The 27,750-nt window shown below is 40.4% G+C and overlaps 1 protein-coding gene across 3 annotated transcripts in view; it reads left to right on the forward strand.

The window, feature by feature from the left end:
• The window catches only part of MAST4 (microtubule associated serine/threonine kinase family member 4), a 568,007-nt gene that overhangs the window by 191,634 nt on the left and 348,623 nt on the right, over positions 1-27,750 (forward strand). For all 3 annotated transcript variants that reach the window (XM_065873943.1, XM_065873944.1, XM_065873945.1), the window contains exon 3: positions 9,290-9,414. In XM_065873943.1, coding sequence (XP_065730015.1) covers positions 9,290-9,414 — 125 coding nt within the window. The remainder of the gene's footprint in view (positions 1-9,289; positions 9,415-27,750) is intronic.

Below are 27,750 nucleotides of genomic sequence, written 5' to 3' on the forward strand. Positions count from 1 at the left end.
ATTTTGAAAGTTTGGAGGGGTCTTGAAAAACTCAGTTTCTCTGACTTGTGAATGATTTGGAGGACTTAAGTATAATTTGAGTATAATTTGTGAAAGCGGGTGCTGGTGTAGTTCACTGTGGATACCTCCTTTGGACAACAAAAAGGACTCCCTCATTTTTTCCTATAGAAGGTATGGTGGTTTTGGCTAAGCAAAGGAGGATATGTGTGTGTGTGTATGAAAATATACATGACAAAATTTACTATTTTAACCATTTGTACTTTATTGTATTTTAAGTATACAATTCAGTGGCATTAAGTACATTCGTATTGTTGTATAACCATCACCATTATCCACCTCCAGAACTTTTTCATCATCTCAAACTGAAACTCTGTACCCATTAAACAATAACGCCTCATTCCCCCCTCTCCCCAGCCCTCCAGTAACCACTGTTAAACTTTCTATCTCAATGAATTTGACTATTCCAGGAACCTCATATAAGTGGAATCATATGACATGAGTTCTTTTGTGTCTGGCTTATTTCACTTAGTACTTCTTCAAGGTTCGTCCGTGTGTCAATTTCCTTCCTTTCACAGGCTGAATCGTATTCCATTGGTTTGTATACGCCGCATTTTGTTTATGTATTCATCCATCAGTGGACAGTAGGGTTGTTTTCATCTTTGGACTATTGTGAATAATGCTGCTATGAACACGGGTGTACAAATATCTGTTCCAGTCCCTGCTTCCACTTTGTTTGTGTATAGACCCAAAAGTGGAATTAAGCAAGGGAGGTTTTAGTAGGCAGTGGGGAAGGTAAAGTGGTGGGAATGGCCCTCCTCCCACTTTAGTGGTGGATGTGAACTTTCTGGGGGCTGCTGTGAGAGCTTCAGTAGATGCTCAGGTCAGCAGCAGCCTGGTAGCCCAAAGGTAAAGCTAACAGATGAGAGATGTGAGCATACGGCACCAGCACAGTGCCAGCTGCCCATTGTTCTTTCTGTCCCTAGCCCCTTGCCTCCGTGATGCTGGCACCATTCTATTTCCCTCCCTCCTGTGGGCCCCCCTCGCTCACCAGAACCCTTGAGGGCAACACGTGGACCACCTCAGCTACCCTTTCTTCCCGGTGGCGACCTTAGAGGGATAAACAAGCTTTCCCAGAGTTCTTCTGTATAACTGAGCACCAGAAACCCTTTCTCAGCACTGCTTTGTTACGTAGTTCCTGAGTCTTCTGTTGTCTTTGATGTCCTGTTTGTAGTCAAGAGAGGTAACCCAGGGCTTCCCTGGTGGCGCAGTGGTTGAGAACCCGCCTGCCAATGCATGGGACACGGGTTTGAGCCCTGGTCTGGGAAGATCCCACATGCCGTGGAGCAACTAGGCCCGCGAGCCACAACTAATGAGCCTGCACGTCTGGAGCCTGTGCTCCACAACAAGAGAGGCCGCGATAGTGAGAGGCCCGTGCACCGTGATGAAGAGTGGCCCCCGCTTGCCGCAACTAGAGAAAGCCCTCGCACAGAAACGAAGACCCAACGCAGCCATAAATAATAAAATAAATAAATAAAAATGTTAAGTGGGAAAACAGTAAAAAAAGAAAAAGAGAGGTAACCCAAAATGTAAGACCATGGACTGACTGCTCAATCTATATTACATTTCAGGTGATATGGAACTTTTTTACTAGAAGCTTTTAAATCTAGGCAGGAACCATTACTCTTCAATGACAAAGTAGGTCTCCAGAGGCTATATTTAATTTCTGCTGAAACTATTTCTGACCTGATATTTTCGTACTTCAGAGGGATACTTTAAGCTTCAAAGGGTGCTTTGAAAGCATGTATCTCACATTTGACGACCTCTTTATGGACGTCTTGCTTCTTGTTATTTTGAAATTCAGGATGAAAACAAAGGAAAACCCATTCCAGGAAAAAGACCATATGTACCCTAGGTAGACCTGGTCACAGTCTGAGTCTTAGTAATCTACTTGTTGTCATATATAAATGGCTGGAGATATTTCTACTTATTCTGTTGAATAGAGGCCCTGTGACCAAAGGAGAAACAATAACCAGTATAAAAAGCCCATTCCAATAACCCATAGCTCTGTGGTTGAAGCTTGACAAATTCTAGTTTCACTCTGGCCAACAGATTTCAGCTGTCATATGGACCTCTATTTATTGCCTTTAAATTTCTAGTTATGTCAGTAGACAGTATCTAATAAATGTTTTAATAGGCATATTGGAATTTTAGCAATGTGTTTCCGAAGAACACAGAGCTGATCAAAGTTCCAGTTGTAACAAAAAGCTCGATGTGGTATTAAAATAGAGCAGCCAGATTGCTAGGCAAGCTCACCTCTCCTACAACGAAGAGGGAATGGTATTGTCCATTAATTTCCACCCTGTGTAGCTGAATAATGCAGTTGACAGATGCTAATTTTCTCAAATTGTAGGCAGCAAATGATGCATGAATATGTAGCAGCAACACACTTTTTAGAGGCCCTTGGTAGTCATCAGAAAGTGAATTTGTGTAAAGTTTGATGTAATCACTACCAACTATGGCACAATGCTAATGCCTTCTAATGACTGCCTTGAATCCATCTGTTGTCCTCTTTTCCCTATTAACACTAATGGGGGTCCAGGCAGGAATAAAACATCCCATGTGTTGTGCTAACAGACCCTCTAATTTGTAACATTCATAGGATTCCTACAGACGAGACTTGTGCAAGAATAACGACATCTAAAATCTAACTCATGACAGGACGATAAACATTTCATCACATATGCATATAAACGCTTCCTAATTTTGTTATTTGTTCCAAATAACAGAATTTTATTTCTTGCTCACCTTGTCGTCTCTCATGTGTTGCATATCTCTTTGTGTTTCTTATTTGTTTAAGTTTATATGTATTGAATGCCCATTGTATGATGTATTTTCTTTTTTAATCTTAGAACCTCTCCGTAAGTTTACCCCTACTTTACAGCTGAGGAACACGAGGCTTGAAGTTCATGAATAAGTGATGGAATCAGTTTGGGGGGTCAGAATAGGCACTCAGCAATATGACTCTGTGTCACCCCTAACTAGAGCAATTACTTTTACCATTATTGGCAAGGAGCTTTATGTCTTGTATGAAGGTTTGAAGACATATAAGTATATGGGCTAAGTTCAAAAGTTAGTTCAGACTTAGTTCAAAAACTGATCTGTTAATGAACATGAGTTAGGGTCTATTGAAGTAACAAAAAAATGGAAGGCTGACCAAGTCTCACCTTGACCAAACCCTCGCCAGGCTCCTCCGAGCCCTCTCTCTCAATTAGGCCCCCCAACCTTGGCCTACAAAGACTCGAAGAACACTAACAGTCTCTAACAGCTCAAGGCCACATCCTTAGGATGACCCTAATCCCCTTAAAGTGCCTGCCTCAGAAAACTCCAGGCTACCAAAAATTTTTACTATTTGTTCATGCCAACAGATAGGGCCTCTGTCTCCCAGTCTCTGTGGAAAGGTAGAATCCAAACTTCGGTCCTTGCCAGCTAGCAGACAGAGCTGGCCTGATCGCAGTTACACTGACTAACCCTTCCTGTTTTTCACTTCCCTGGCTCGACCCAGCCCTCGCTTGCTGCCTGCCCTACTCCCTCATTCTCCTGTTAAAACACCCGGTTACTTCTGTACCAATCGAAGACGAACAGAGTCCATGCTGGACTCTTACTCCCTATTGCAGTGGTTATTACTGATTAAAATCCGTCCTTACCGCTTTAAGTAGTGTCTGACTTTGTTTATCTTCGACCAGGCACACCTATGGTCTTGTTACCGAGATTAGACTTACACATGAGATAGCAAGAAATGAAACGTATGTGGCCTTGAGAGAGTAGCATTGACATATATACACTACCGAATGTAAAATAGATAGCTAGTGGGAAACAGCCGCATAGCACAGGGAGATCAGCTCGGTGCTTTGTGACCACCTAGAGGGGTGGGATTGGGAGGGTGGGAGGGAGACGCAAGAGGGAGGGGATATGGGGATATATGCTGATTCACTTTGTTATACAACAGAAACTAACACAACATTGTAAAGCAATTATACTCCAGTAAAGATGTTTAAAAAAAACCAAAACTCTATGTGGCCGAGTTAGACTGAGGGATTTCAGAGAAGACAGCATACTTTTCCCATTGGCCATGGTCTCGGCTTACTTGAAAGTGCTCTGTGAGATCTAACAAAACTGAAAGGTTCAAAGTGTGGTTTGGCGCTTATGGAGAGAAGAGAAGGGACATGGCTCTGGTTCCTTGAGTCCCCTCCCCCAGTGCTTGTTCTGGATCTGTCCAGTGTCTGGCTTCCTACTTGAAGCATGCCCTGGCTTATCGAGCAATGATGCTAGCATACACAGGGATCGCCTGCACTGAGGATTTATTCAGGGCTGTCCCTGCTTTTGTTCTGCCCTCCCACTGGCTTCAGAAAGGGGGCATCTGCCAGTCACAGCTGTTGTGACTTTTATCTTGGGACCAGGATGAGGATTCTCGTGGTTCCCTTTTGCTCCCATTCTCCGTGGAACCTCTTCCCTGGTTCCGTGCTTCCCCAGCCCAGACCCCTCCCTGATGCGGCCTGAGGAGCTACCATTTTGAGGAGTGGGGGGAACGTGCTCCTGGCTAGTTTGCCATGTTAGATTATGCAGCACATTTTTTTGATAGGTATCATTAAAAGCAATATTATATAATATCACATACAGAAATTAATGCAGAATAATTTAGTCCCAACCTCAAATACCTGCCAGCCAGCTTTATCAAAGCTTAATATTTGCCACATCCTTCAGATATATTAAAAAAATTAATACTGAATTTATTAAAACTACAAGTGAAGGGACTTCCCTAGTGGCACAGTAAGTAGTTAAGAATCCACCTGCCAGTGCAGGGGACACAGGTTCAATCCCTGGTCCGGGAAGATCCCACATGCTGTGGAGCAACTAAGCCTGTGTGCCACAACCACTGAGCCTGCGCTCTAGAGCCCACGAGCCACAACTACTGAAGCCCGTGTGCCACAACTACTGAAGCCCGCACGCCTACAGCCCGTGCTCTGCAACAAGAGAAGCCACCGCAGTGAGAAGCCCGCCCACCGCAATGAAGAGTAGCCCCCGCTTGCCGCAACTAGAGAAAGCAACAAAGACCCAACGCAGCCAAAAATAAATAAATAAATAAATAAAAATTTAAAAAACTACAAGTGAAAACGTAATACTATAAACTTTTATGTTCAACTAATAGATCCCATTATTTCCTGTAGATAACTTTTTAAACAATAAAATATTACAGCAATACTCCTCCCTGGACCTATTCCCCATTTTCCCTGCTAGAGATAACGACAATTCTGAATTTGCTATTTCCTTCCCACAGAGAAATACTAGTCTTTATTTTATTCCTAGTCATTATTTTTTTCTTTCTTTCTTTTGTGATCTGGTCTAAGAACCCATTACCATGTTTTATATCGTTGCTGTGGTGGTGGTGGTGGTCGGGATGCATCGATGGAACTGTAAAGTTCTCAGGATAACGTGAAGAGTCATAGTGTATTGACTGCTTTCCATGTCCCAGGTTGAGTGCCTTAAGTGCATTATATCATTTAATCCTATCTGCTACCATTTCCTATCTTTTCAGACAATTTTCTGAAAATAATTTTTATTTGAAAAATTATTTTTCAAATAGTATGCAAAATACATATTATTTACTTTAAAATATAGAATTATCCTGTCTTATAACTTGTTTTTTCACCTAAGCATATGTGATGAATATTTTCCTGTGGTGGGATCTGGGTTTCAGAGTAAGAATCCTGGTTTTACCCACTTATTAGCTGTGTGCCCTTGTCTAATTATGTAACCTCTCTGGACTTTAACGTGGAGGTAATATTACTTAGCACCCAAGAGCATGGGTAAGATGTTGCAGTGCCTGGCATATAGTAAGTCCTCAATGTATTTTAGCTATTATAGTATACTACAAATGAAATTTAAGAAAATCATCTGTTCAGTTTTATTGTTCCTGTTTAGACTTGATCAGGTATTAATCAAATAGTGTACTTTAGCTGCATGTCAGTCAACAAACATTTTTTGAGCACTTAGTAAGTTACAGGCACTATGCCACGTCCTAGGGATACAGAAATAAATACCTATTTTTTCAGCTCTGGGGGATTATAGGGTTATAGTCTAATAATTATTTTCTACTAAAAGAATAAAAAAAGTGACTTACAGAATTCTTTTTTTTTTCAGAATTCTTTAATGAATTAAAATGTTAGCCCTTCAAATTTTTCCATGATTATATTAAATTCTAGTGTTTTTGTTTCTACACCAAGTTTTCTTTAAAACAAAGCATCTGGGGCAGAGCATTGGTCAGGCCAGAGTAGATTCATTCCATCATGTAAATCTTGACATCATGTAGCTTCTATACCTCCTATCAGGCCTTTTCTGAAACATGAACCAAAAAAATATATAAAATATAAAATATAGGGAAAGACACAGGAGGGACCGGGGTGGAGGTGGGGAAAACCCTATTGATTCTGATGACTGGAGTTTGATATATTTTTAACAAGTAATGTTTTTCAAATAGTGGGAGTTATTTCTATGTTAAAGAAATCATTTATTCATGTACTACTGATGTTGGCATTCCTAAATGCAGTCTGTGGTTTTCCTGTCCTTCTTTATTAATGTCCTGCTTTGGGGTCTAAAGGGGACCGATTTACCAAAACACCTGTTAGTTCAGCTTTTAGTTTATGTTTCAAAATAAGGCAAAGAAAAGAATTTTTAAAATTCTAGACTTTAAATGTAATACATCCTGCACATAAAAATATATGTGAGTGGTTCAAGATGGTGACTGGAACCACAGAGGGTCATTATATTTGAATTTTCAGTGATAGCATTTATGCTTCAATTAATTGGTATTTGCTGTATTTATTTGCTGGGAAAATATCACAATCTATTATGTGGGGTTGTGGTGGGCAGGTGACAAAAGTAAGTATGATCCCATTTTTGCAAGAAAATACAGGTTACAGAAAGGAAGTCTGGCAGAAAAATTACTGAAATGTTGATTGTGGTTTTCCCTGGTATGATTATAGGTGATCTTTAAATATATATATATTTACATTTACTACTTGAGAGTGAAGAGAAACCAAAACCAAGCAAAAAAAAAGATACTTGTCATTTTTACTGCTGTTATGGCTAAATAGCTAACATGTACTGGGTGCTTCACTTAAAAAACCCGCTAATCTCCTCAACAACTTGACATAGTCAATCGTATGGTCTCCATTTTAGAGATGGAAAAACCAAGGCCAAGAGAGGTTGACTCACTTCATTCCCCATAGCACTGAGCTACAGGTCAAGATCTCAAAAGTAGATCTAGTTTTCTCTAGAGTCTGTGCCTTTACTATATAATAAGAGAGTAAAAGAACAATTTTGGCAAAATAAAATACAAATTTTTGAAAGCACTTAGAGTGTTAGACCTCTTTTTTTTTAAAAAAAGTATTTATTTATTTGGTTGTGCCAGGTCTTAGTTGCAGCTTGTGGGCTCCTTAGTTGCGACACTCAGGCTCCTTAGTTGTGGCATGCGAACTCTTAATTGCACGTGAGATCTAGTTCCCTGACCAGGGATGGAACTTGGGCCCCCTGCACTGGGAGCATGGAGTCTTAACCACTGTGCCACCAGGGAAGTTCCAGCATTAGACCTCTTAACGTGGACAGTTGATGGGAGCTGACCCTAGCTCCTGTACTGCCAATTAGCCTGTGGACTAATAGCAAACTAGTGTCAATGAAAAAATTAATCAGTTGATCTAAGAAAGAAATGGAAAACTTTATTCAAGCCAAATTAAGGGCTATAACCCAGGAACAGCCTCTCAGAAAGCTCTGAGAACTGTTCTACCCATTAGAGGTCAAAGCACAGTTATGTAGATTTCTAGAGACAGAGGTCTGTACATTAAATGATATAGATAGTTTGCATAATCCAGATCAGCAAGGACAAGGTGAGTAGTGGGTCATGGGTCATTGCAGCCCCTTACAAGATTCAGAAGGGATGTTATCTTTTAAGGAGTTGTCTTGTTGGTGCTAGGAGAATGTTGCTGTTTATGGTTGAGCAGGTATTCCTGCTGATGGAGAGGTTTGGTTGATGCGTAATGCAGATATACAGTGCACAGTAGAGGGGGCAGAGGAGGCCAAAGGGCAGAGAAAATTTTTTATGTTTATGTTTTTCTTGTCTTGCCATAAAATATGAATTTTCACACTAGATAATGTATCTCAGCAGTTATTAACCAGTGGGTGCTTGTTAAGTGCATGCCTGAGGAAAGAGAGGGGGGTTCTTTTACAAGGAACAGATCTGCTGGGGAGAATCCAGGGCACGAATGTTACTTCTGCTGCAGGGCCACCAGCCACACGTGCTGCAGTCCCTCACGATTCCGGGAGGTACAAAGCCGGAGTCCCCACACGTGCAGCCCGTAGATGAGATTCTACGGGTGGCCTGCCGTCTTTTCATTGTCTTCACGTGTTTTTGGGGAGAGACGTACCCATTTGTTCTTTCATCATTCAACAAATATTTAAGGAGCACCTACTATGACCAGTCATTGTGCTACAGATAAAAATCAAACATGGTCTCTGCTTTTACTGAGCTTCATTACTATATGAATATTCATGTCCCTCCTAACTTAAAGGCTTATGTGTGGATAACTAGTCTAATCCATGTACTAAAGAAGTAATACAGTGTGAGTTGGTTCAGCTGTTTGACTTTTAAAGATATACACATATATATGAGAGTTCAAGGTTGATGGAAATTGCTCAGTGAACCTACACTAACATTAATGTCCTGATTTATGCAAATGGGTACCATCACATGTCCTGTGGACATGGTTGGATATACACCAGTTCTTCAGAGAGAGAAGCTGGGAGAAAGGGGCACCAGCCCCATTTCAACTTGAAAGACTTACAGCTCTTCCTTTTGTTGGTCATGATCTTTGTAGACACTTTTCTAGTTGATTGCTAGATCACTTTCCGTATTAGATATTTTAAAAGTACATTTGTAAATGCACATGTTTATATCTACGATGGTAAGAATGCTTTGTATACTTATATATATCCTCAGCACAGTAACAAGAAGCTACAGATGCTGGAGGTGAAGAGGTTTACCTGGGTTTATGTGGAAAATAGGGGTCAGAACTTGCAACTAGATCTCCCAACTTAATTAATACAATTTGCTTCCGGTTGCTATATATCAGTGTAATTGCAACGTATGGCAGAAGTGGTATAGAAGAAGGATGCCATTTCTAGGGAAGCACTGCCATTCTGCCTGCTACTCATACTGTCTTCTCTTTAACTCCAACAGGGAGGTACCTCCTTCCAAACCCGGTGGCGGGGCAGGCCTGGGCAACCTCTGCAGAGACGTCCAACCTCGTGCGCATGCGCAGCCAGGTCCTGGGCCAGTCGGCGCCCTTGCTCACGGCCAGCCTGGTGAGTGTCCTCGGACTCTGTCTGCGGTGGGTTGGGTTTGCTCCATCTCACCACCAACGTAGGGACTGTTCTGAGTTTATTGTTCTAGATAGGAAGTTAAAGCTACCATTAACGTTAAGCACAGATTTGGCAACGTGAAATTCCTTGCTTTCAGCTTGGTAATTTTTTCCAAGTCCCCCCAGCCTAAGTTGGAATATTTCTGTAAACTTAATGCTGTCTCAACTTTTCCCTCAAAAGAAATGAAAATGTTCCTAAGCTTTTTTTTTTTAACTTCTTATTTCAAAATAATTTCAAACTTATAGGAATTTGCAAGAATAAGACAAATACATACAACTCCAGTTGATCCTTTGCCTGGGTTTCAAGTATTAACCTCCTGCCCTATTTGCTGTACTGTTTGCTTTCTCTGTGTGTGTGTGTGTGTGTGTGTGTGTGTGTGTGTGTGTGTATATATGTATATGTATACACACACACGTATACACACGTAATTTTTTTGAACTCTTTGAGAGTAGGTTATCTATATCATGGCCTTTTGTTATCACAGTTATCAACTTCATTAAATTTATGCATGAAAGAAGTCTTTTATCTACTCTGCCATCTGTATTTTATTTTTATCATTTGGCCCAATAATGTCGCTTATAGTATTTTTCCTCCTCCAGTAGAGGATCCAGTCTAGGGTCATGGATGCCATTTAATTATCCTCTACTCTGGAACCACTCCACAGCGTTTCTTTGCCTTTTATGACATCGTCATTTTTGAAGACTATGCAACACTGCCACCTCATTTTTTAATGGAATATTTCTCATATTACAGTGTCTGGTATGTCTAATGTTTTCTCATGGTGGGCTGCGGGTTTTGCATTCCAGGCCAGAATGTGACATTGGTGATGTCGTGTCCCTTCAGGTCATGCCGTGGGCAGGTGCATGATGTATGTCCATCTGCCCCTCGTTATGATGCGATTTTTTTTCACCCAGTCAAGGGGTTGGCCGGTTTCTCCACTGTAGTTAGAACTTTTCTCTTAAATCGATAAGCCTTTGGGGGTGGGGGAGATACTTTGAGGCCACGCAAACATGTTTCTCCTCATCAAAAATCTCCTATAGATTTCATATTCATTGGTGATTATTGCCTGGGTCCTTCTTTTCTAGAATCATTGAAAATGGTCATTATTCCATCTCTAGCACTCTCTCCACATCTACAGGTTGGCACATGGCATAAATATTTGTGCATTTATTAGCAGCATGGACTCCTACATTCCTTTTTTTAAAAGAAGTAACGTAGACTTTTATTTTTAACCATGATGCTTACTAGAATTTTGTTTTCCAGTGGGCCCATTACTTTTCAGCTTTAACCTTTGGCAGAGCCTAGAAGTCTATACAGGTTACTTTTTTGTTTTTTTTTAAATAAATTTATTTATTTAATTTATTTTTGGCGCGTTGGGTCTTCGTTGCTGCATGCAGACTTTCTCTAGTTGCGGCGAGCCGGAGCTACTCTTTGTTGCAGTGTGCGGGCTTCTCATTGCAGTGGCTTCTCTCGTTGCAGAGCACAGGCAGCCTTCAGTAGTTGTGGAACGCGGGTTCAGTAGTTGTGGCTCACGGGCTCTAGAGCGCGGGCTCAGTAGTTGTGATGCACGGGCTTAGTTGCTCTGCAGCATGTGGGATCTTCCCAGACCAGGGATCAAACCTGTGTCCCCTGCATTGGCAGGCGGATTCTTAACCACTGCGCCACCAGGGAAGCCCCTATAGAGGTTACTTTTGCATCGGTGGTAGGGTTGTATGGTAATGGAATAGATTTTTAAATGTCTTTTACTGATGGTGATACAAATAATATATGTCAGTGCATTATGGTGCCTTATAATTTTATGCATTGGTATAAATTATGTGGGATATTTGGGAATCATTCAATAATATAGAGAGATTTGATTTAGGTCTAACCTCTAATCCTGCTTTTTTCATTAAGTAGCTGTATAAACTTGAACAGTTGCTTAGTTTCTCAGATTTTATCAGCTCATCTGCAAACTGCAAGATGAAAAGACCTATTCCAGTCTCTGGAATTCAACCTTGGAATTCCCTGTTTCTAGTTTCAGAATTATAAAGATTCTGATACTGAGTAATTAAACCTAAAAAAGTTTCTTTGAGGATATTTTATGCCTTCAAAATTGACTATGATCTTTAAACTAAAATGTATCTTTTCCTTCCCATGAAAATTTTGGGACTTATTTTTAAAGGTACAGTTAAAGTGATGCATTTTAGCATTTTCCTCCATCCCATCCTCAAGTTCAAAGTTACTTTTTCTTCTTGGGAAATTTTATTAAAAGCTTATTTTACTGTAAGCATCTACTTTTTAAGGAAAGAGGAAAATTCCTTACAATCAGTGATTTTTTTTTTTTTTTAAACAGAAGTGCTTTGGGGGCCACTGCAATGTTATTCTTAACACGTAAATAGTAATCCTGTATGTTTATTGCCAGGTAAATCATTCTAATTAAAACAACATTGTTACAAAGTAATGTACCTAATACTGGTAGTTATGTGCTCAGATGTAGAAACTGATTGATTCATTGATAAAACACATGTCAGGTGACCTAAGATATTTGGGAATGTGATACAAAAATAAGGAGAACTACTAATAGAAAACATGAGAGTACCCCCTAAAATCGGTCCAGTGACATCAAAGAGTCACTTAACTTACCACCTTATTTGCCGTGTGAGTTTTCATAGTGTTTAGGAGAAAAACTAGAGAAAATGCTAAAATACTGTAGAGAGCAAACTTAAAATAGTACCTGGCACCTAACCAGTCTCAAATGTTAGCAATATTAGTTCTTCTGTTATTAACATGTTATGGGTAAGCTTGGGCACAGAAACCAGACTGTGACTAACCATTTACTACTAGACAGTGAAGGTTTAAAGTGTAACCCTCATCATATCTTTTCTTCAGAGGTTTCCTTACTTCCTAATTGCAGTCTAAAGAAAACTTATTTGCGGGCTGTCTGACCATGTCTTCTGTCCCCAACCTTCTGTCGTAATAAGCGCAGCAGAAGCCGTAGGAGAGCTGCCAGACAGAGCACAGTCTTCATTTCCTCATTGTTCGGCAGCAATCTGCTCAGGTTTCTCTGCCATATCACTTATTTCAATATGTCACTCAGTACACTTTCATGACTTTCCCTGCTTTGGGTATCCTTTGCAGAACCATTCAAGTTAATCTATGTTTCTTGGATTGGATTACATCTAAATTATCCCTGCTGATTACAACTAACAGATTTGACGGAGAATGGTGCTGAAGGGGTGTTAATGTACATCTAGTAGAACTTTTTCTTTTTCTCCCCACCCCCCCGGCCTTTTTCTTGTCTTCTAAATAAGTGTGATGTTTCTGGAGGTGCATTGTATGGTAGAACAGGCTTCACTCTAATCTTCTCTCCTGGCCACTATCCTCATCCTTGTTGCCCCCATCTTAGAGCTGTAAGTTGACCTTCCTCCTGACTCTTCTTAGCATTTATCAAAGGTCCGCCTTTGTTTTAGTTCTTTGTGTTTATGCCTAATATCCCCCTGCTAGACTGCAAGCTCCTTGAGGGCAGAATTCCTGTCTGATCTGACTTTCTACTCCTCGCTGTTCCTAACACCACACCTTATATGTAGGAGGCATTCAGTAAATAATGTTGACGGAATGGATAATCATTAGTGAAAAGTGACAGATTGCTTTACTTGCAAGGCGAGAGTGATGATGTGATTCTGTATGCTGTAGTGGACCATCTAATAAGACCATCCATCTAAAGCCTTTTTGGTTTTGCTCTCCAGTGTGCATCTTACAATCGTGATTAGCCTCAAAGTCCATGTAGTGGGCCGAATCCCGTTTAGTTCCATATCAGCTGCTCAAAAAATACAGTGACAAAATTCTGAAGAAATTATCAGTGTCGGGCTTCCCTGGTGGCGCAGTGGTTGAGAGTCCGCCTGCCGGTGCAGGGGACACGGGTTCGTGCCCCGGTCCGGGAAGATCCCACATGCGGCAGAACGGCTGGGCCCGTGAGCCATGGCCGCTGAGCCTGCGCGTCCAGAGCCTGTGCTCCGCCACGGGAGAGGCCACAACAGTGAGAGGCCCGCGTACCACAAAAAAAAAAAAAAGAGAGATTATCAGTGTCCACCTTCAAGGAAATTTCCTTAACCTGCTTGTAAGCAGTCATGAAGCCACACTGGTTTAAGTATTTTGTTGATTATTTGAAGAGGGAAGTATGTGTTCAAGTGTGGAAAAATTGGTAAAATCAGAATCAATGTGGTTTATGCCCAAAGGACAAGATTACACTTCATAGCACAGTTTTACATTCAGCACAGCAACAGAACATGTCAGAAAAGTATAGACCGTCCACCTGAGTGGTAGTCATGTGTTAGGAAGATATAAATGAAGGCCTGTGGTTGGGGAGGTATGAATTTCAGTAAATGCGTGACCTATTGTGATTTGAATGCCATAGGCAAACTTCAAAGTAATGCTAACTACCTTCTCAAGGAGGAGATTAATTCCTAGGAGGAAGTATCTTGTTTTCCTTGGCAATGGCAAATGTAGTTGTATTCTGTCTCCCAGACACACTGGGCATTTCTGATAAATGGCACATTGCCAATTCATCCTAAGTAGCCTGGTAGCTGGCAGAATACATGCTCAGCCAGTGTCCGCCTGCTGGGACACCAGCGGGGGGTGCTGATGAAGTGTCAGATGTATACTGTGTATACATTAATCTGAAGAGGGGAAAACTCATTTCCCCATTTGCTTCCTCCATCTTTCTGTCCCTCCCCGCACACATGGGTAGTTTATCAAAGAAGTCATAGTCGTCAAAAGCAGGGGATTTGTATAGATGCTGCTTTCTGGCAAGAAAGATGGAAATTTCAGGAGGCAAAACAGGACCAGGGGTAACTTATTTTTCCATAGGAAAATAAGGTTGTAAGCCTTGATGATTAAAGTTTAGAAATGGTATATGTGGCCATTATAAGAAATATTCAATTCTTTTGTACTTTGGAGTAATAGATGGATGGCAGAAGCACAGTGAAAATTCGTTTCCAGTATTTTTCTCCAGTTTTCTGTTTGATTTGAATCATGAGCCTCATTTGTTTTGATTTTTGTCAGCATCCCTGTCACATTCTTTCTTATTGAGGGCTTCCTTGACCATCCTGTTCGAAAGTCTTTCCCGCACTGCATGCCACACACCCCATTTCACCCACTTTTCTCAATGACTTTGTCTCCTTCCAATACACCGCATAATTTGCTTGTTATATATCTCCTATTATTCTGATGAAAAATTCTTGAGAGCAGAGATATTTTTTTCTGTTTTTCCAGCTGTTTCCCTGGGAGCTAGAACAGTGCTTGGCAGATAGTAGGTGCTCAGTAAAGGCTTGTTGAATGTGTAAGGAATATATTTCCTTTCCGTACCTTTTAAGTGCCCTAGAACAGACTCTTGTTTATCTTTTTGTTTTTAACCTGTATTTCACCTTTTAGGTTTTTATTATTTAGCCTAATCAAGAAGATGTTTTTCAAGCCAAAGAGTAGTTAACTTTGGAAACTGTGTTCAGGAGTTAGACTGTAATTATTCAGTTGGACAATGAGAATGAGCGGGGAAAAGCAGAGTGTTTAAAAGATCACCTCCAGTTTCTACCACTTATTAGCTGTGTGAGCCTCAGTTTGTTCATCTGTGAAGTGGGGCTAATGGTTGTAGCCACCTCATAAGTTTATTGTGAGGAATAAATGAGCAAACTCTTGTGCACTACTTTGCACAGTGCCTGTGACTCAAGAAGTGCTGACATCGGTGTTCCTGGGGTTGGTAGAAAAATTGTTTCTTGGGGGTTGTCAGCTAGGCTTAGCTGGAGTGGTATTCTCAGAAGGGAGGAAATCAGATCTTTGATTTGAGTAGAAGTTTAACCTTTCTGTCCTTAGTTTTTTGCATGATGGTGGACCACCTTGTAGTTTCTTTCTCACTTTCACTCTAAATTCACCAACCCAACGAACTGAAAGTTATTTTTCTAGAGCAGTTAACTATTTTGAAGGGGGGAAGTGCTTTCAGATACTGTTTTTCAATTTTTAATATTAAGTTAAGTGGTATAATTTTATGTTTCGTCAGTGGCCCTTTTTTGACATTGTATCCGTTTCTTGTAATGGAAAAATTATGTTTCATGATGTACTATAAATATTAAAACCAAATTATTTAAACTAATATATTCAGAGAGCCTTGATGAATATTCATCTTTTCCATTTGCAAAAGTGCATGATGAAGAGTAAGGGAAAATTCACTAAATGTATGCAAAAGTGCATTTTCCCTTTTTAATTCATGCAGAGTGTACCGACATAATGTCAGCATTTATTTAGGGTGCAGACTTTATTTGCAGTCATTTAATATTATATCAATACTTCATTAGCCTTATAGCTCAAAAACAAAAACCTGTGCCGAAGTCCAATTAGTTAACTCTGAGTGAGTGAGTGTTAAATATTGATGTAGGAACAATTTGAATGTCCTTGGATAAATTGCATAACAAAAGTTGTAGGATACAGCTGTGAATTAGCTTTTTTCCTTAGCCATCATAGCTCAATTTAAAGGCTGCATAATACTCCAATGTATGGATTTCTCACAATTTATTACACTATTTCCCCTTCTAGGTTATTTCCAAGTTTCTCCTATTGAAAATAATGGTAATGAGCAGGCTTTTAATAAGTCTGTGTTCACCTCTGACTGCTTTTTGACGGTAGATTCTCAGAGGGGATTACTGGGACAAAGGATATGAGCATTATATAGGTTTTCCATACTCTTGCTGAATTGTTTCTAGGAATACTGTACAAATTTGTGCTTCCATATACTGAGAAATCACATCTCACTACACTCTGGCCAGCAGTCAGTATTCCAAACCGCCGCCCCCCACCCCCCGACCCAAAAACCAAGTTTGCTGGTTTGTCAGGTGAAAAATAATTACTCTTTTTAAATGTAGTTTTTATTTTTAGTGAAGTTGATATGGCTTTTAGACATGTCAAGCTCTTACAGCAAAGACCCCAGATAAAGCAAATACGAAATTAGGGTTATCTGTGCTTTCTCCTATAACTTCTTCCTTCCATTCCCTAGATCAGCTTACCATACCAACTGTTGGTAACCTGTATTGCTCTTGGGATGCGAGAACTGCTGAGTGATTACAGTGTATGTAGCTGAAGGCGTTATTCCACAGATCAGGACTTTTTTCATCTGGAAAGTAGTAATCTCAATAGTGAAATAGTGCCTTCAGCTGTGGACATTATAATCAAAGTCTCAGGAGTGCTTGTATTCCAGGAATAATACTGTCTAGTTATTACCCTCTGAGCTAGGTTCTACTGATAGTAAAGGGATGACTTTTCATAACTCAGGGCTGAAATAGCAGTAGGGACCCCTGAGCAGATTATTATAGGTCAGGCCTAATCCATGAAGATAAATCTCATTCTAGGCTCACCTGGGCTCATCCACAGGGTAGCTGGTTTAGTGGGAGTCTGTTAATCAAAACTCAGCTTAAAAATGTTCTGTAGGGCTTCCCTGGTGGCGCAGTGGTTGAGAGTCCGCCTGCCGATGCAGGGGACACGGCTTCGTGCCCCGGTCCGGGAAGATCCCACATGCCGCGGAGCGGCTGGGCCTGTGAGCCATGGCTACTGAGCCTGCACGTCCAGAGCCTGTGCTCCGCAACGGGAGAGCCCACAACAGTGAGAGGCCCGCGTACAGTAAAAAAAAAAAAAAAAAAAAAATGTTCTGTAAAATCTTTGCTATAATCCAGCCACTGCTTCTGTGAAAAGGAACTCTAAATGTGCATCCTTACTAAACACATGCCTGGGTGCCATGAGAATAGTTAGCAGAAAACAGGTGAAGTGCATTGTGATTCCGACTATGAATGAATGGAGAATTACTACTTATGTGGGGAGCGGGGCAGAGTTTTTTTCTAAGATGGAATTCCACCCAGTAGTTGCTTAAACCTTTCAGTCCCAGTTTGCTCTTCTTTATATTTTGCAGAGGTTAAAAAAAAATTCATTACCATATGTACGTGTTGTCCTTCCTGGGAAGGACGGGGTGCCTGCGGCTGTCTGTGTGGGTGTGCCTGGACAGACTGGTCAAGTGTGGACTTCTTGTTACCAAAGGCATTTGAGAGTCAGTGAGATGAATGGCATCCATAAATATCCTATGGGTTTACAGAGAGGAAATGCAGGCTCACTTTTAATTGCTTACCATCACAGAGGGGAGCAAAACAGATTTATAATAGCAGTACTGTGTGTGTGTGTGTGTGTGTGTGAGAAAGAAGGAGAGAGAGAGAAATTAGGTTTCACTGACTACCCACTTACCCAACTGGTATACCTATTAATATTTCGGACCTGGCCAACCTGTTTACCAAGCGTTATGAAATGATCCAGAGAGTGGAGAGTGCTGGCACTTCAGCTGTCTTATCCTCCCTGTATCTTTAGCACCAAGGGCAGTGCCTGGTATGTACTGTTTTGTACTTAGGTAATGGTGGTTTATTAAGAAATGTTGTGGAGGTCTTTTTTTTTGGCCACACTGAGCGGCTTGCAGGATCTCAGTTCCCCGACCAGGGATTGAACTTGGGCCACGGCAGTGAAAGCCCGGAATCCTAGGCACTAGGCCATCAGGGAACTCTCTCCAGGCGGTCTTAATTCCAACTTTGGATAGTTTCTGAAGCTTCTGTTCTGCTTCCTGGAGCTCAGCCTAGTTGAACCATTGGGCTGTCAAGGATTTGATCGGGTTGTGTGTCTGGGGACATGGCGGAGATAAAGGTGGTGAAGCAGTCACAGCTGTCATCATGGATTTGTCCCTTGGTGTGCCGCTCTGGTGGACTCCTGGTGTGACACAGCTTGTCCTTTCTGCTGTCCTTTTGCCCCTGTGGTAAAATTACAGCACTTGCCTATTTGCTATCTTAATGTGTCAAAAGAATTCTGCAGTTCCGAAACCAAGAAACCCGTAGTAATTAGACAGTGGTTTGTGGGAGGGAAGGTATTGGGATGTAACATTTCCTTTCTTGGGAGAAACGAAAAATTATTATTTAACCACCAATTATTATTTAACCAGGAAATTCCTGGTTATTGTGGCTCTGGGAAAGCTAACATACTTCAGTGTCTTTCTTACCTTATTTTTCTAGAATACCTGGGTGTTTAGTTAAGAATGAGCAGTATTGGTAATTATACTTATTCCTTGTTCATTGGTACACACAGTATCAATCTGTGGTACTGGATTCTGAATCAGTGTATTCTTCATTATTCTCATTAAGCAGTTAATTGATTATTAATGGAGTTCCTATTATACAGCTGGTGTTAAAACCTATATAGAAAAGATGTCACACATGCTCTTGCTTTTTAAGGAACTTCCAAGATAGTTGAAATAAGGCTTCTGAGAAATTAGAGAGCAAAGTGGAAGATGATTACGGACTGGATAGTTTGCAGTGTGTTCCTAGACTTAGAGGAATGATATGGGCTGCAGGTTCTGGAAGGTTTTGGTTGGGCAAGCTTCAACGCATAGTAGAATTATGTCCATTGTGGAATGGGGTGGGGCGTGGTAGATAAAGTGAGCAGTGTGACTTGGACAGTGATGTTTCTTCTTAACATGATGTTTCTAGAATAGTCAGGGAGGCAAAGGACCACATGAAGACCTGGAAGCTCATGGGTATAAGTGATAGAATGATTTCTGACTTAATTTGAACCCTAGAAGATCACCAGGATTGCCACCATCTATCTTTTAGTGAGAAGAATGTCTGCGTGAGGTAGATGGGGAGCCTTCAAAGACCCCATCAAGTGATGCGTTTTTACTTAGGAAGTCTCTCAGGTAGAAAGCCTCTAACCTTCAGGTATTTTAGCCATAAGGAAATAAGTCTTTATATTTGTTAGATTCACTGACTAGATGTTAATAATGGCTCAAGGGATTATGAGATCTTTTCTTTGTGATTTGACACTGCTATTTTCTCTCTTTTATTTTTATTTATTTATTTATTTATTTTTTGCAGTACGCGGGCCTTATTTTCTCTCTTTTAAGAGTAGAACCATGTGGCAGGTCCACCGTAGCTATTTGTGATATACTAACTACTTTGTTTTATTGTTCATGGCACATCCACCTCCATTTAAAGGAAACACTTAAAGAACGGGTGCTGAGTAGCAGAGAGCATTTTTACAAATGTATGAAAAGGCATAAAGCTCTCGCTTAAGTTTTGGTAATCCTCACCTCATAGTGGGACTGATAGTCATTCTAAGCCCTATTTCTTCTTCAAGTTGGCTTCCTTAGAGCCCTAATTTCTGTTTCTTCTTTCTTTTACTTGTTTTTCTTTGTCTCTCTACCTTCCTATCCAAGATGATCCACCACTAAAACTTGAATTGTTCTCCTGATGGTGTATATCCTAACCATCTAAGAATCCTAGATACTACATTACTGTTTGCACTGTAGAATTCTGCATTCACTAAGTAATAACTGGGCTTCAGTATGCCATAGATGGATATATCCTCAAGAAAACAGGGGTATACATTTATCATTTTTTTGGCAAGAATGGATGCTTCTTCTAGAACTCCTGTGAAATCTCTTCATTGCATGAGACCTATTTGTTTTTCTTTCATTATAGATGCCCCCCCCCAATTAGCTTATATAGGTGCTTATTTAAGTATGTTTCTTTCCTTGCTTGTTTGTATAAGTGTCATTTGCTCTTTTTTTTTTTTCTTTTTCTATTTTGGTTCCTAGACACAAGCAGTGATAAGTTTTAGCCTGATAAATAATATGAACCAGTCATATCATTTTGTCCCCCTTTTTACATAGCTCTGATCAAAATGTTGTTAAGAAATGTCTGCGTTTTCCCCATTTGCTGGAACATCTGTCCCCTTGACAGATTCACTTGATGGAGAGTCCAGGGGTTTCTCATCTTAAAGTGCTTCTAAAGTTCGGCAAAATAACTTGGGCAGTAGTGAACTACCTACCATTCCCCAAAGGACACTAGATTCCTAGTCTCATGTCCTACCTTATTCTGGAAAGAAAACACCTCTCTATGCACCTCCCTTCTTTCCTCCTGGCCAGTCCCTGTCTGTATTTTAGCATGTGCACTTCCTCTTCCAGGAAACCTTCCCTGATGTCTCTCCCCATCCTCATGCCAATTCTCCTTTGAATTGTGCGTATCTGAACCAAAGCACTTATCACATAAAACTGTAAGGGTTTCTCTGCTTGCCTTCTCCCGCTCCCCTCCTCATCTCCAAATGGTCTGGTTGCCTAAAGAGCCCAGGGAAATGATCTGTAGCTGGTGAAGGTGTGAGCCTAAATATTTCATTGGATGGGCTTTTAGAATTGACACTAGGTGAAATATCATGGGTTTATATTAGGTCGTGTCCATAGGACCTCTCTACATTTTAATCGACCTTTGAGAGCCTTGCTTCTGAAAATGAATCCTGAAACTGGAGAATTTTATGGATGGAACAGACCTTGGGTCAGCCCTTTCCCCTTGCCTGGAGAGACAGTGCACTTCAGTGGCCTTTTCTAAATTGTGATCATGTTTTACAAGCACTTGACTTAGAATTTAATTACTATAGGCAGTTTAGAGTTATGTTTAAGAGTGTGGGCTCCAGAGCCAGGCTGCCTGGATTGCCATCTGGGCTTTACCACTTAGTAGATGTGTGACCTTGGCCAAGGAATGCAACCTTTCTGTGCCTCTGAAAAATGGGAATATTAGTGGTACCTATCTTACGTGGTTGTTGCTGGAATCAAGTGAGATGGTACTTGTTAAGGCCCATGGAACACATAGGAAGAGCCCAATAACGTTAACAGTTGTTATCATCTTGTCCAAGAGCAGAAAGCTGATGTGTTTATTAAACTAGGGAATTTGAGTTTCATTAAACGCATATCTGAAGTTTATGGTTTAAGGAACTGATGAAGCTGGCCTCGTAAAGGTAAGTTTCTCTGATTGTTTTCAGATAACTGCAGGTCTATTATGTTTTCTGCAGGGTAATTTGTAAGGCATGAAGCTTGTCTGAAATTAAAAGCTATGGGGAAAGGATAATGTGGTGTTTTCAACCTGAAGTACACTTTTAGGGATGAAGTCACTAAACAATAAAAAAGCAAAACCAGAAAAAAAGAAACCCCAACTCCTTTCCTTTCATTCCTCTCATCGGATTACACAAAGGCTTCATGAGTTTTCTTTTTGTATCAAATATAATTTGCTTCCTTTCGGATTGGCATTTTGTGTACCATGTATCACAGTGCCTGTATAGTTGGACCTTTAGGATACTAACATCAATTTTACTGAAAATGTTACTAATCTTGCCATCATTTATTTGTCATTGCCAAAGTTAGCTATTGTTTGTCCAGGTGTAACAAAGTTAGAGGATGCCTCTTGGGTCTCTAATACTTTTGCTGGCTCACACCATCAGTGAAACATTTTGAGTATGCATCCCCTAATGTGTGAATATATTTTAAAATGATTTACATGTAGTTAGAGGGGGTATTCAAAAATATTTTAATAGACCTGTGCATCTCCACTAGGAAACCATTAAAGAGAACATTTACTGTAGGGTTTTGCCAGGTGTTAACCATTTAGCTGCCTCCTCATGAAGAGGTCCAGGGTGTCCTGGGGTAGGTGATGGGAGAGGTGGAATGTACTCGGAGTGCTTGAGGCAATGGCTATTTGATAACCTGTAAGGAAGTATTTTAGCCACCAGAACTGGTGCATATCAGCTGACTGTCAGCCTGAATACTAACTTATGTACTAAAACCAGCTAAAAAAGAGGAGACGTAGAAAATGGAAACTGGTATTCTAATTTTTTCCTAAAGCCCATTTAGTTATATTGTGTACCCCCTGGGGTGCCCCTATTCCAGTTTGTAGATCCTTGGAATAAACTATAAGGTCTCTCCTCTAGGCCTGCCAGAGTAGAGTTTTATTGATTAAAAAGAGTTTTGAATATTCAGTGAGGTTGCCTTTTCTTTTTTGGAAAGGTTTTTTATATTTTACTTATAAATGGAAGGAATAGCAGTTCTTTGCTACACATGTCATTAACTGCCACTAAATTGACACAAATGTTAAGTTATTGTGAGAACTGTTTCAAAGCTGATTATGTTAATTAGAATGTAACATACCAGTAATTGCATGTATTCAGACATTATACCATCACTTTTTGTGTTTTCTCCTCCAGATGTAAGATATTCATTTATTTGTTGTTTGAAAAGCTACAGAATTACAGCTAAGAGAGCAAATAAAGTTCGTTCTTTAGAAATATGCTTTAATTGGTTAGCTACTTAAAGACAGAAACAAATGTTAACATGTTAAGCATATAAATTAGAAACATTGCTTATGAAATCCTTAGTTTTGGGCTTTTCATTTAAATAAGCCGCCTTATTGCAATTAATATTATAGCTTTGTTTACGACTCTTAAAAATATATTCCCTTTCGTCATTTCTTGGAGTTCGTCTAATTTAGCTTTCTTATACATGTTAGATGATTTGCAATCTAGATTTTAATTCTTTAAAATGCCATTTTTCTTGTATTTCATTTTTATTTAAAGCATGATTCTGTCTGTATTCATGGAAGTTAGGCATAAACAAACTCCTAGAAAAATCAAGCTTTTAAGTGAACTGAGAACATAAGACATATCCCCCCCCCCCACCCCGGTACGCTGGCCTCTCACTGTTGTGGCCTCTCCTGTTGCGGAGCACAGGCTCCGGACGCGCAGGCTCAGTGGCCATGGCTCACGGGCCCAGCCGCTCCGCAGCATGTGGGATCTTCCCGGACCGGGGCACGAAGCCGTGTCCCCTGCATCAGCAGGCAGACTCTCAATCACTGCGCCACCAGGGAAGCCCTAAAACATTTTAATAGGAATTTCAATAGGAGTAACTAAATAAGTATTTGAGAGCCCAACCTAAGAATTATGGCTCTTTGCAAACAAACTTTATGGGACATGGTGTTCCTAATTTACCCTCTGTTATAGTTCTTTAAAAATAGTGTTTCTATTTGTTGATTTTAAATCCTCACCACTTCTTATGTATGTAGAGTGTTAAATATGCCTCTGCCTGATGATTTAGGGGCCATATTGTGTGAAGACAGAGTTTTGTTCTCTGTAGTTTCTTTTAGAGTTTTGAGTATATTTTTTTCTATTGAGGGTGAGTGCCCATCTTTTAATTTGAGTGCGTTTAGGGTTTTTTTTTTTTTCCCCAATTGTGACACACAGAAATCAGCCCAGCTCTTTCAGTGCCATGACCTTAATTCTCCAGGACTTGTAATATACCTTTCTCAATTAAGTGGACTCATGGTCTGACTCCAGAGTGATGTGCTCAGAAGGGCAGAGCATTTCTTCTTAACCCCTCTTACCGCAATCACTGCATAATTCTGCTGGCAGGTGTTGTGTGCTGCCTATTTTTCTGCTAAGATTTTTGTTCCGCATTTGTGGGGCTCCCATCATCCTTAGCACACAGGCCCTTTGGCTTGCTTTATTTGCTAACTGCTTTTCGAAACACAACAGATGATGAAAGTGACCGGCATGTTTGGGCTTGGGAAACTTAGGATTGAATTCAAGGACTGACATTTCTTGGCTCAGTAATTTTGGACAGTGGTCACTTACCCTTGTTGAGCCCTGGTATCTTCATTAGTAAAACAGGAATGGTTAATGCTGACAGCATTGTTGTTTAGGTAAAGAACATAATACATATCATAGGTAACTGCTAAGTATTAGGCATTCTTTGTGTGTTTCTCTCCTTCTGGACTCTGTACCCTGTAATTGGTCAATGTGTCTATTCCTGTGCCAATATCACATTTTCTTAATTACTGTAACAAGTCTTATTAATAACTGCTCAAGAAAGCTCCCTTATTTCATTGTTCTTTGAATATTGGCTATTCTGGGCATGTTTATCTTTTGTATAAAATCATTTGTGAAGTTCTGCAAGCTTATTAAGATTTTGATTAGAATTATGTTAAATCTAGAGCCCAGTTTCGGAAATTGACATTTTTATGATGTTGAGTTTTACTATTCTAGAGCATATAGTATATGGCTCCATTTATTTAGGACTTCCTTAATGTTTTTAAATAAGGTTTTATTGTTTTCTATTGAAAGAACTTATATGTCCTTTGTTAGATTTATTCTTAGGAATTTTAAGTAACATCTTTTACAAATAAACACGTATACCTATTTGCTAATGTATGGAAATTGAATTGGCTCTTGTATCTTAATTTTTAAATTCGTCCACCTTGCTAATTTTTACAGACTCTTACTCATCTTTAGATTTGGGGGAATGGGAGTTTTTTGTAGACAGTGTAGACAGTGATGATCTGCAAATAATTATAGCTTTTTTCCTTTTCCAATCTTTATAGCTTTTCTTTCTTTTTTAAAAATCTTACTTCATTTACCGTAACTTCTAGGATTATGTTGAATAAAGTGGTGATACCATATATTATGTTGTTCTTAAACGTAAAGAGAATATTTTGAATATTTCATATTATTCTGCATCCAGCTTACTAGTATTTTTGTTAGGGTTTTGCCATCTGTGTTTATAAATGGTATTAGCTTGTAGTTTTCCTTTCTTGTATTGCATTTGTTAGGTTATGGTAGCTCAACAAAATGAATAGGAATGTATCAGTCACCCCTACAGTACTACAATAATGCTGCATGATAAAGCACAATTCCTCAGTTGCAGTCATCAGTAATATTTATTTCTTCCTGTGGGTCTGTGGGTTGGCTTGGCGTGGCTGCTTTGGGCCACATACCTGTGAGTTGGCTTGGCTTCCATCCAGTCTGCAGGCCTGAGTCATGTACTCTATGTGTCTTACTCTGGGGCCCAGGGTGAAGAGCAGCACTTACCTGGGGTGTGGTTGTCCCATGGTGGAGGTTGGAAGGTCCTATAAGGGGGAGCTGAAACACTGACTGTTTCTTAAGGATCAGGCTTGGAACTGACCCAGTATCACTTCTGCCCATTGGCAAAAGCTGGGTAGTTAAATCCAGCATCAGTGAGGTGGGGAGTGCGAGGTAAGGAGTATCTGCTAAACAATAATTTTACTACCTCAGGAAAAGTTCCTTCCTTTTCTAATTTCTGGAAGTGTCTGTGTAAGAATGGATGGATCTCTTTCTTGGCTTTTCTGAATATGGCCTGTAAAGTCATCTGCACCCGATAATTTCTTTGTGGGGACATTTTTGACCTAATTTTTTAATATTTACATGAATATTCAGATTATTTCTTCTTGAGTCAGTTTGGTATTTTGTGTGAATTTGTTTAACTAAACTAAGTTTGAAAATTATGTTCATTCTGTGTGGCATCTCCAGTTTTGACTCCTTTCCTGTTCTTAACGTTGTTTAGCTGTGTTTTCTCCCCCCGTTCTTTTTTTTTTTTCTTGATTAATTTTGCCAGAGGCTTGTCTATTTTATTAATTTTGAGTGGCTTCTGGATTTCATGTCATGCTTAGAAAAGTATTTTTTCTTCTCAGCTTCGAACACTAGTATTTCATATTTTCTTATATCTTTATGCATTAGTTTTTAATATTTAAATCTCTAATCTACTTGGAACTTATTTTTATTAAGGAGTAAAAGAGAAGTTCAGCTTATTCTCTTTTCCAAGTGGCTAGCCAGTTATTCCAATACTGTTACCAAACAACTTCTCTTTCCTTCAATCTCTAATACCACTTTTAGGATATATGAAATTCCTGAGTATATTATGGGTCTATTCCTTGACTCTGTCCTACTCCTTTGATTTGTCTTCCTGTATTTATATCATATAATCTAACTCCTGTAGTTTCATGCTATTTCTAACATCTAGTGGGCTGGTAGGGGAACCTCATAACTCTTGCAGTTAAATTTATTTTCAGTTACATTTAAAAGACTGCCCCTCGCTTTAATATTTTTATTATCTCTGGAAATAACTTCCTTATTTCTTTGAAAACCAGTGAGGGGGGAAAAATCATCCCATGTGAAAACATTATTTTTATTTATTTATTTATTTTTAATTTTTGGCTGCGTTGGGTCTTCGTTGCAGCACATGGGCTTTCTCTAGTTGTGGCGAGCGGGGGCTACTCTTCATTGCGGTGCATGGGCTTCTCACTGCGGTGGCCTCTCTTGTTGCAGAGCACGGGCTCTAGGCGCACGGGCTCTAGGCACGTGGGCTTCAGTAGCTGTGGCTCACGGGCTTAGTTGCTCCATGGCATGTGGGATCTTCCCGGACCAGGGTTCAAACCCATGTCCCCTGCAATGGCAGGTGGATTCTTAACCACTGCACCACCCAGGAAGTCCCCCTGATGTGAAAACATTAAACATCTGCTACTTTTATAAAATCATAGCTGTTTTGGGTTGTCCTGGGGGGAGAACCGTTTCATTTTTTGTCGGGGTTCCGTGTTCAGCCTCCTGGCCTGTGCACCGCACGGTGTCAGGGCACCACTCACCCCGGCTTTAATGTGGATTGTTTTTGCAGAGTTGTGCAACACAACCCCGGACCTGGCTGCTCCCTGGAGCTGGACTCATGGATTATTGCCGCCACCAGCCTAAGAAACCGGAGCTTGCTGATAGCGGGTCTCCAAGTTCTGTGGGGATGCTTTCAGAGACAGGAGTCGGGAGTATGCGATTCAGCACCCCCTCTCTATGTGGAGATTAGACTCCATTGCCAATCTCAGAGGCTGCTTCTTTGATTTCCTGAAGAGAGGAACCAAGCTTCCTTATAACTTGCAGCTGTGAAATCATAAATGCCACCAACTGCCATGCTAGCTCTAGAGATGTCCTCTGCTTTTTTTGGTGGCAGTGTCACTAGAGCCCACAAAAGAAGTGACAAGTTAACTACCCCACCAGTTTGCTGGCATGAGTTCTTTTCCCATACTGCCTTTATTCTGAGTTATTCAGAACATCCTCTGCCTTTTGTGCTGATGAGAAGGATGTGCTCGAAAGGGGATGGGCACTGACAGCGCACAGGAATAATTCCTTTCATCCATGCAGCCTGACAACCCTTGGATTCCTCGTCCTGTTGAAGCAGGGAGAGGCTTGAACAGGATTGAATGGTCCCCACTCGTCTGGCCTTTTAAACAAATCTCAATTTGATATGAAATTAGATGCAGCTGAAGTTGCTGGTGGCACAGTTCTCACTAACGTTTGAAGCTCATAACCTGTCCCACAAGGCTAAAGGATGTGACAAACTCACATCTGAATAATGACCACCATCTGAGCCTGTCAGTGCAGAAAGGTCTTCATTAAGAGGGAAAGATTGGGAATCTGATACCAGGGCAAATGAAACCACAGCTTTCATCAGGTAGAACTTTATTTAGCTTTCTATCCCAGGAATCTTAGATCCAGGCAATCAATTGGGAAATTCAGGATTTGATAACTTCTGTGTTCTTTAATTTAAAAAAGTAAGGTTTAGGGCTTCCCTGGTGGCGC

The sequence above is a fragment of the Phocoena phocoena genome, chromosome 3, assembly GCF_963924675.1.
Source record: "Phocoena phocoena chromosome 3, mPhoPho1.1, whole genome shotgun sequence".
Lineage (NCBI taxonomy): Eukaryota > Metazoa > Chordata > Mammalia > Artiodactyla > Phocoenidae > Phocoena > Phocoena phocoena.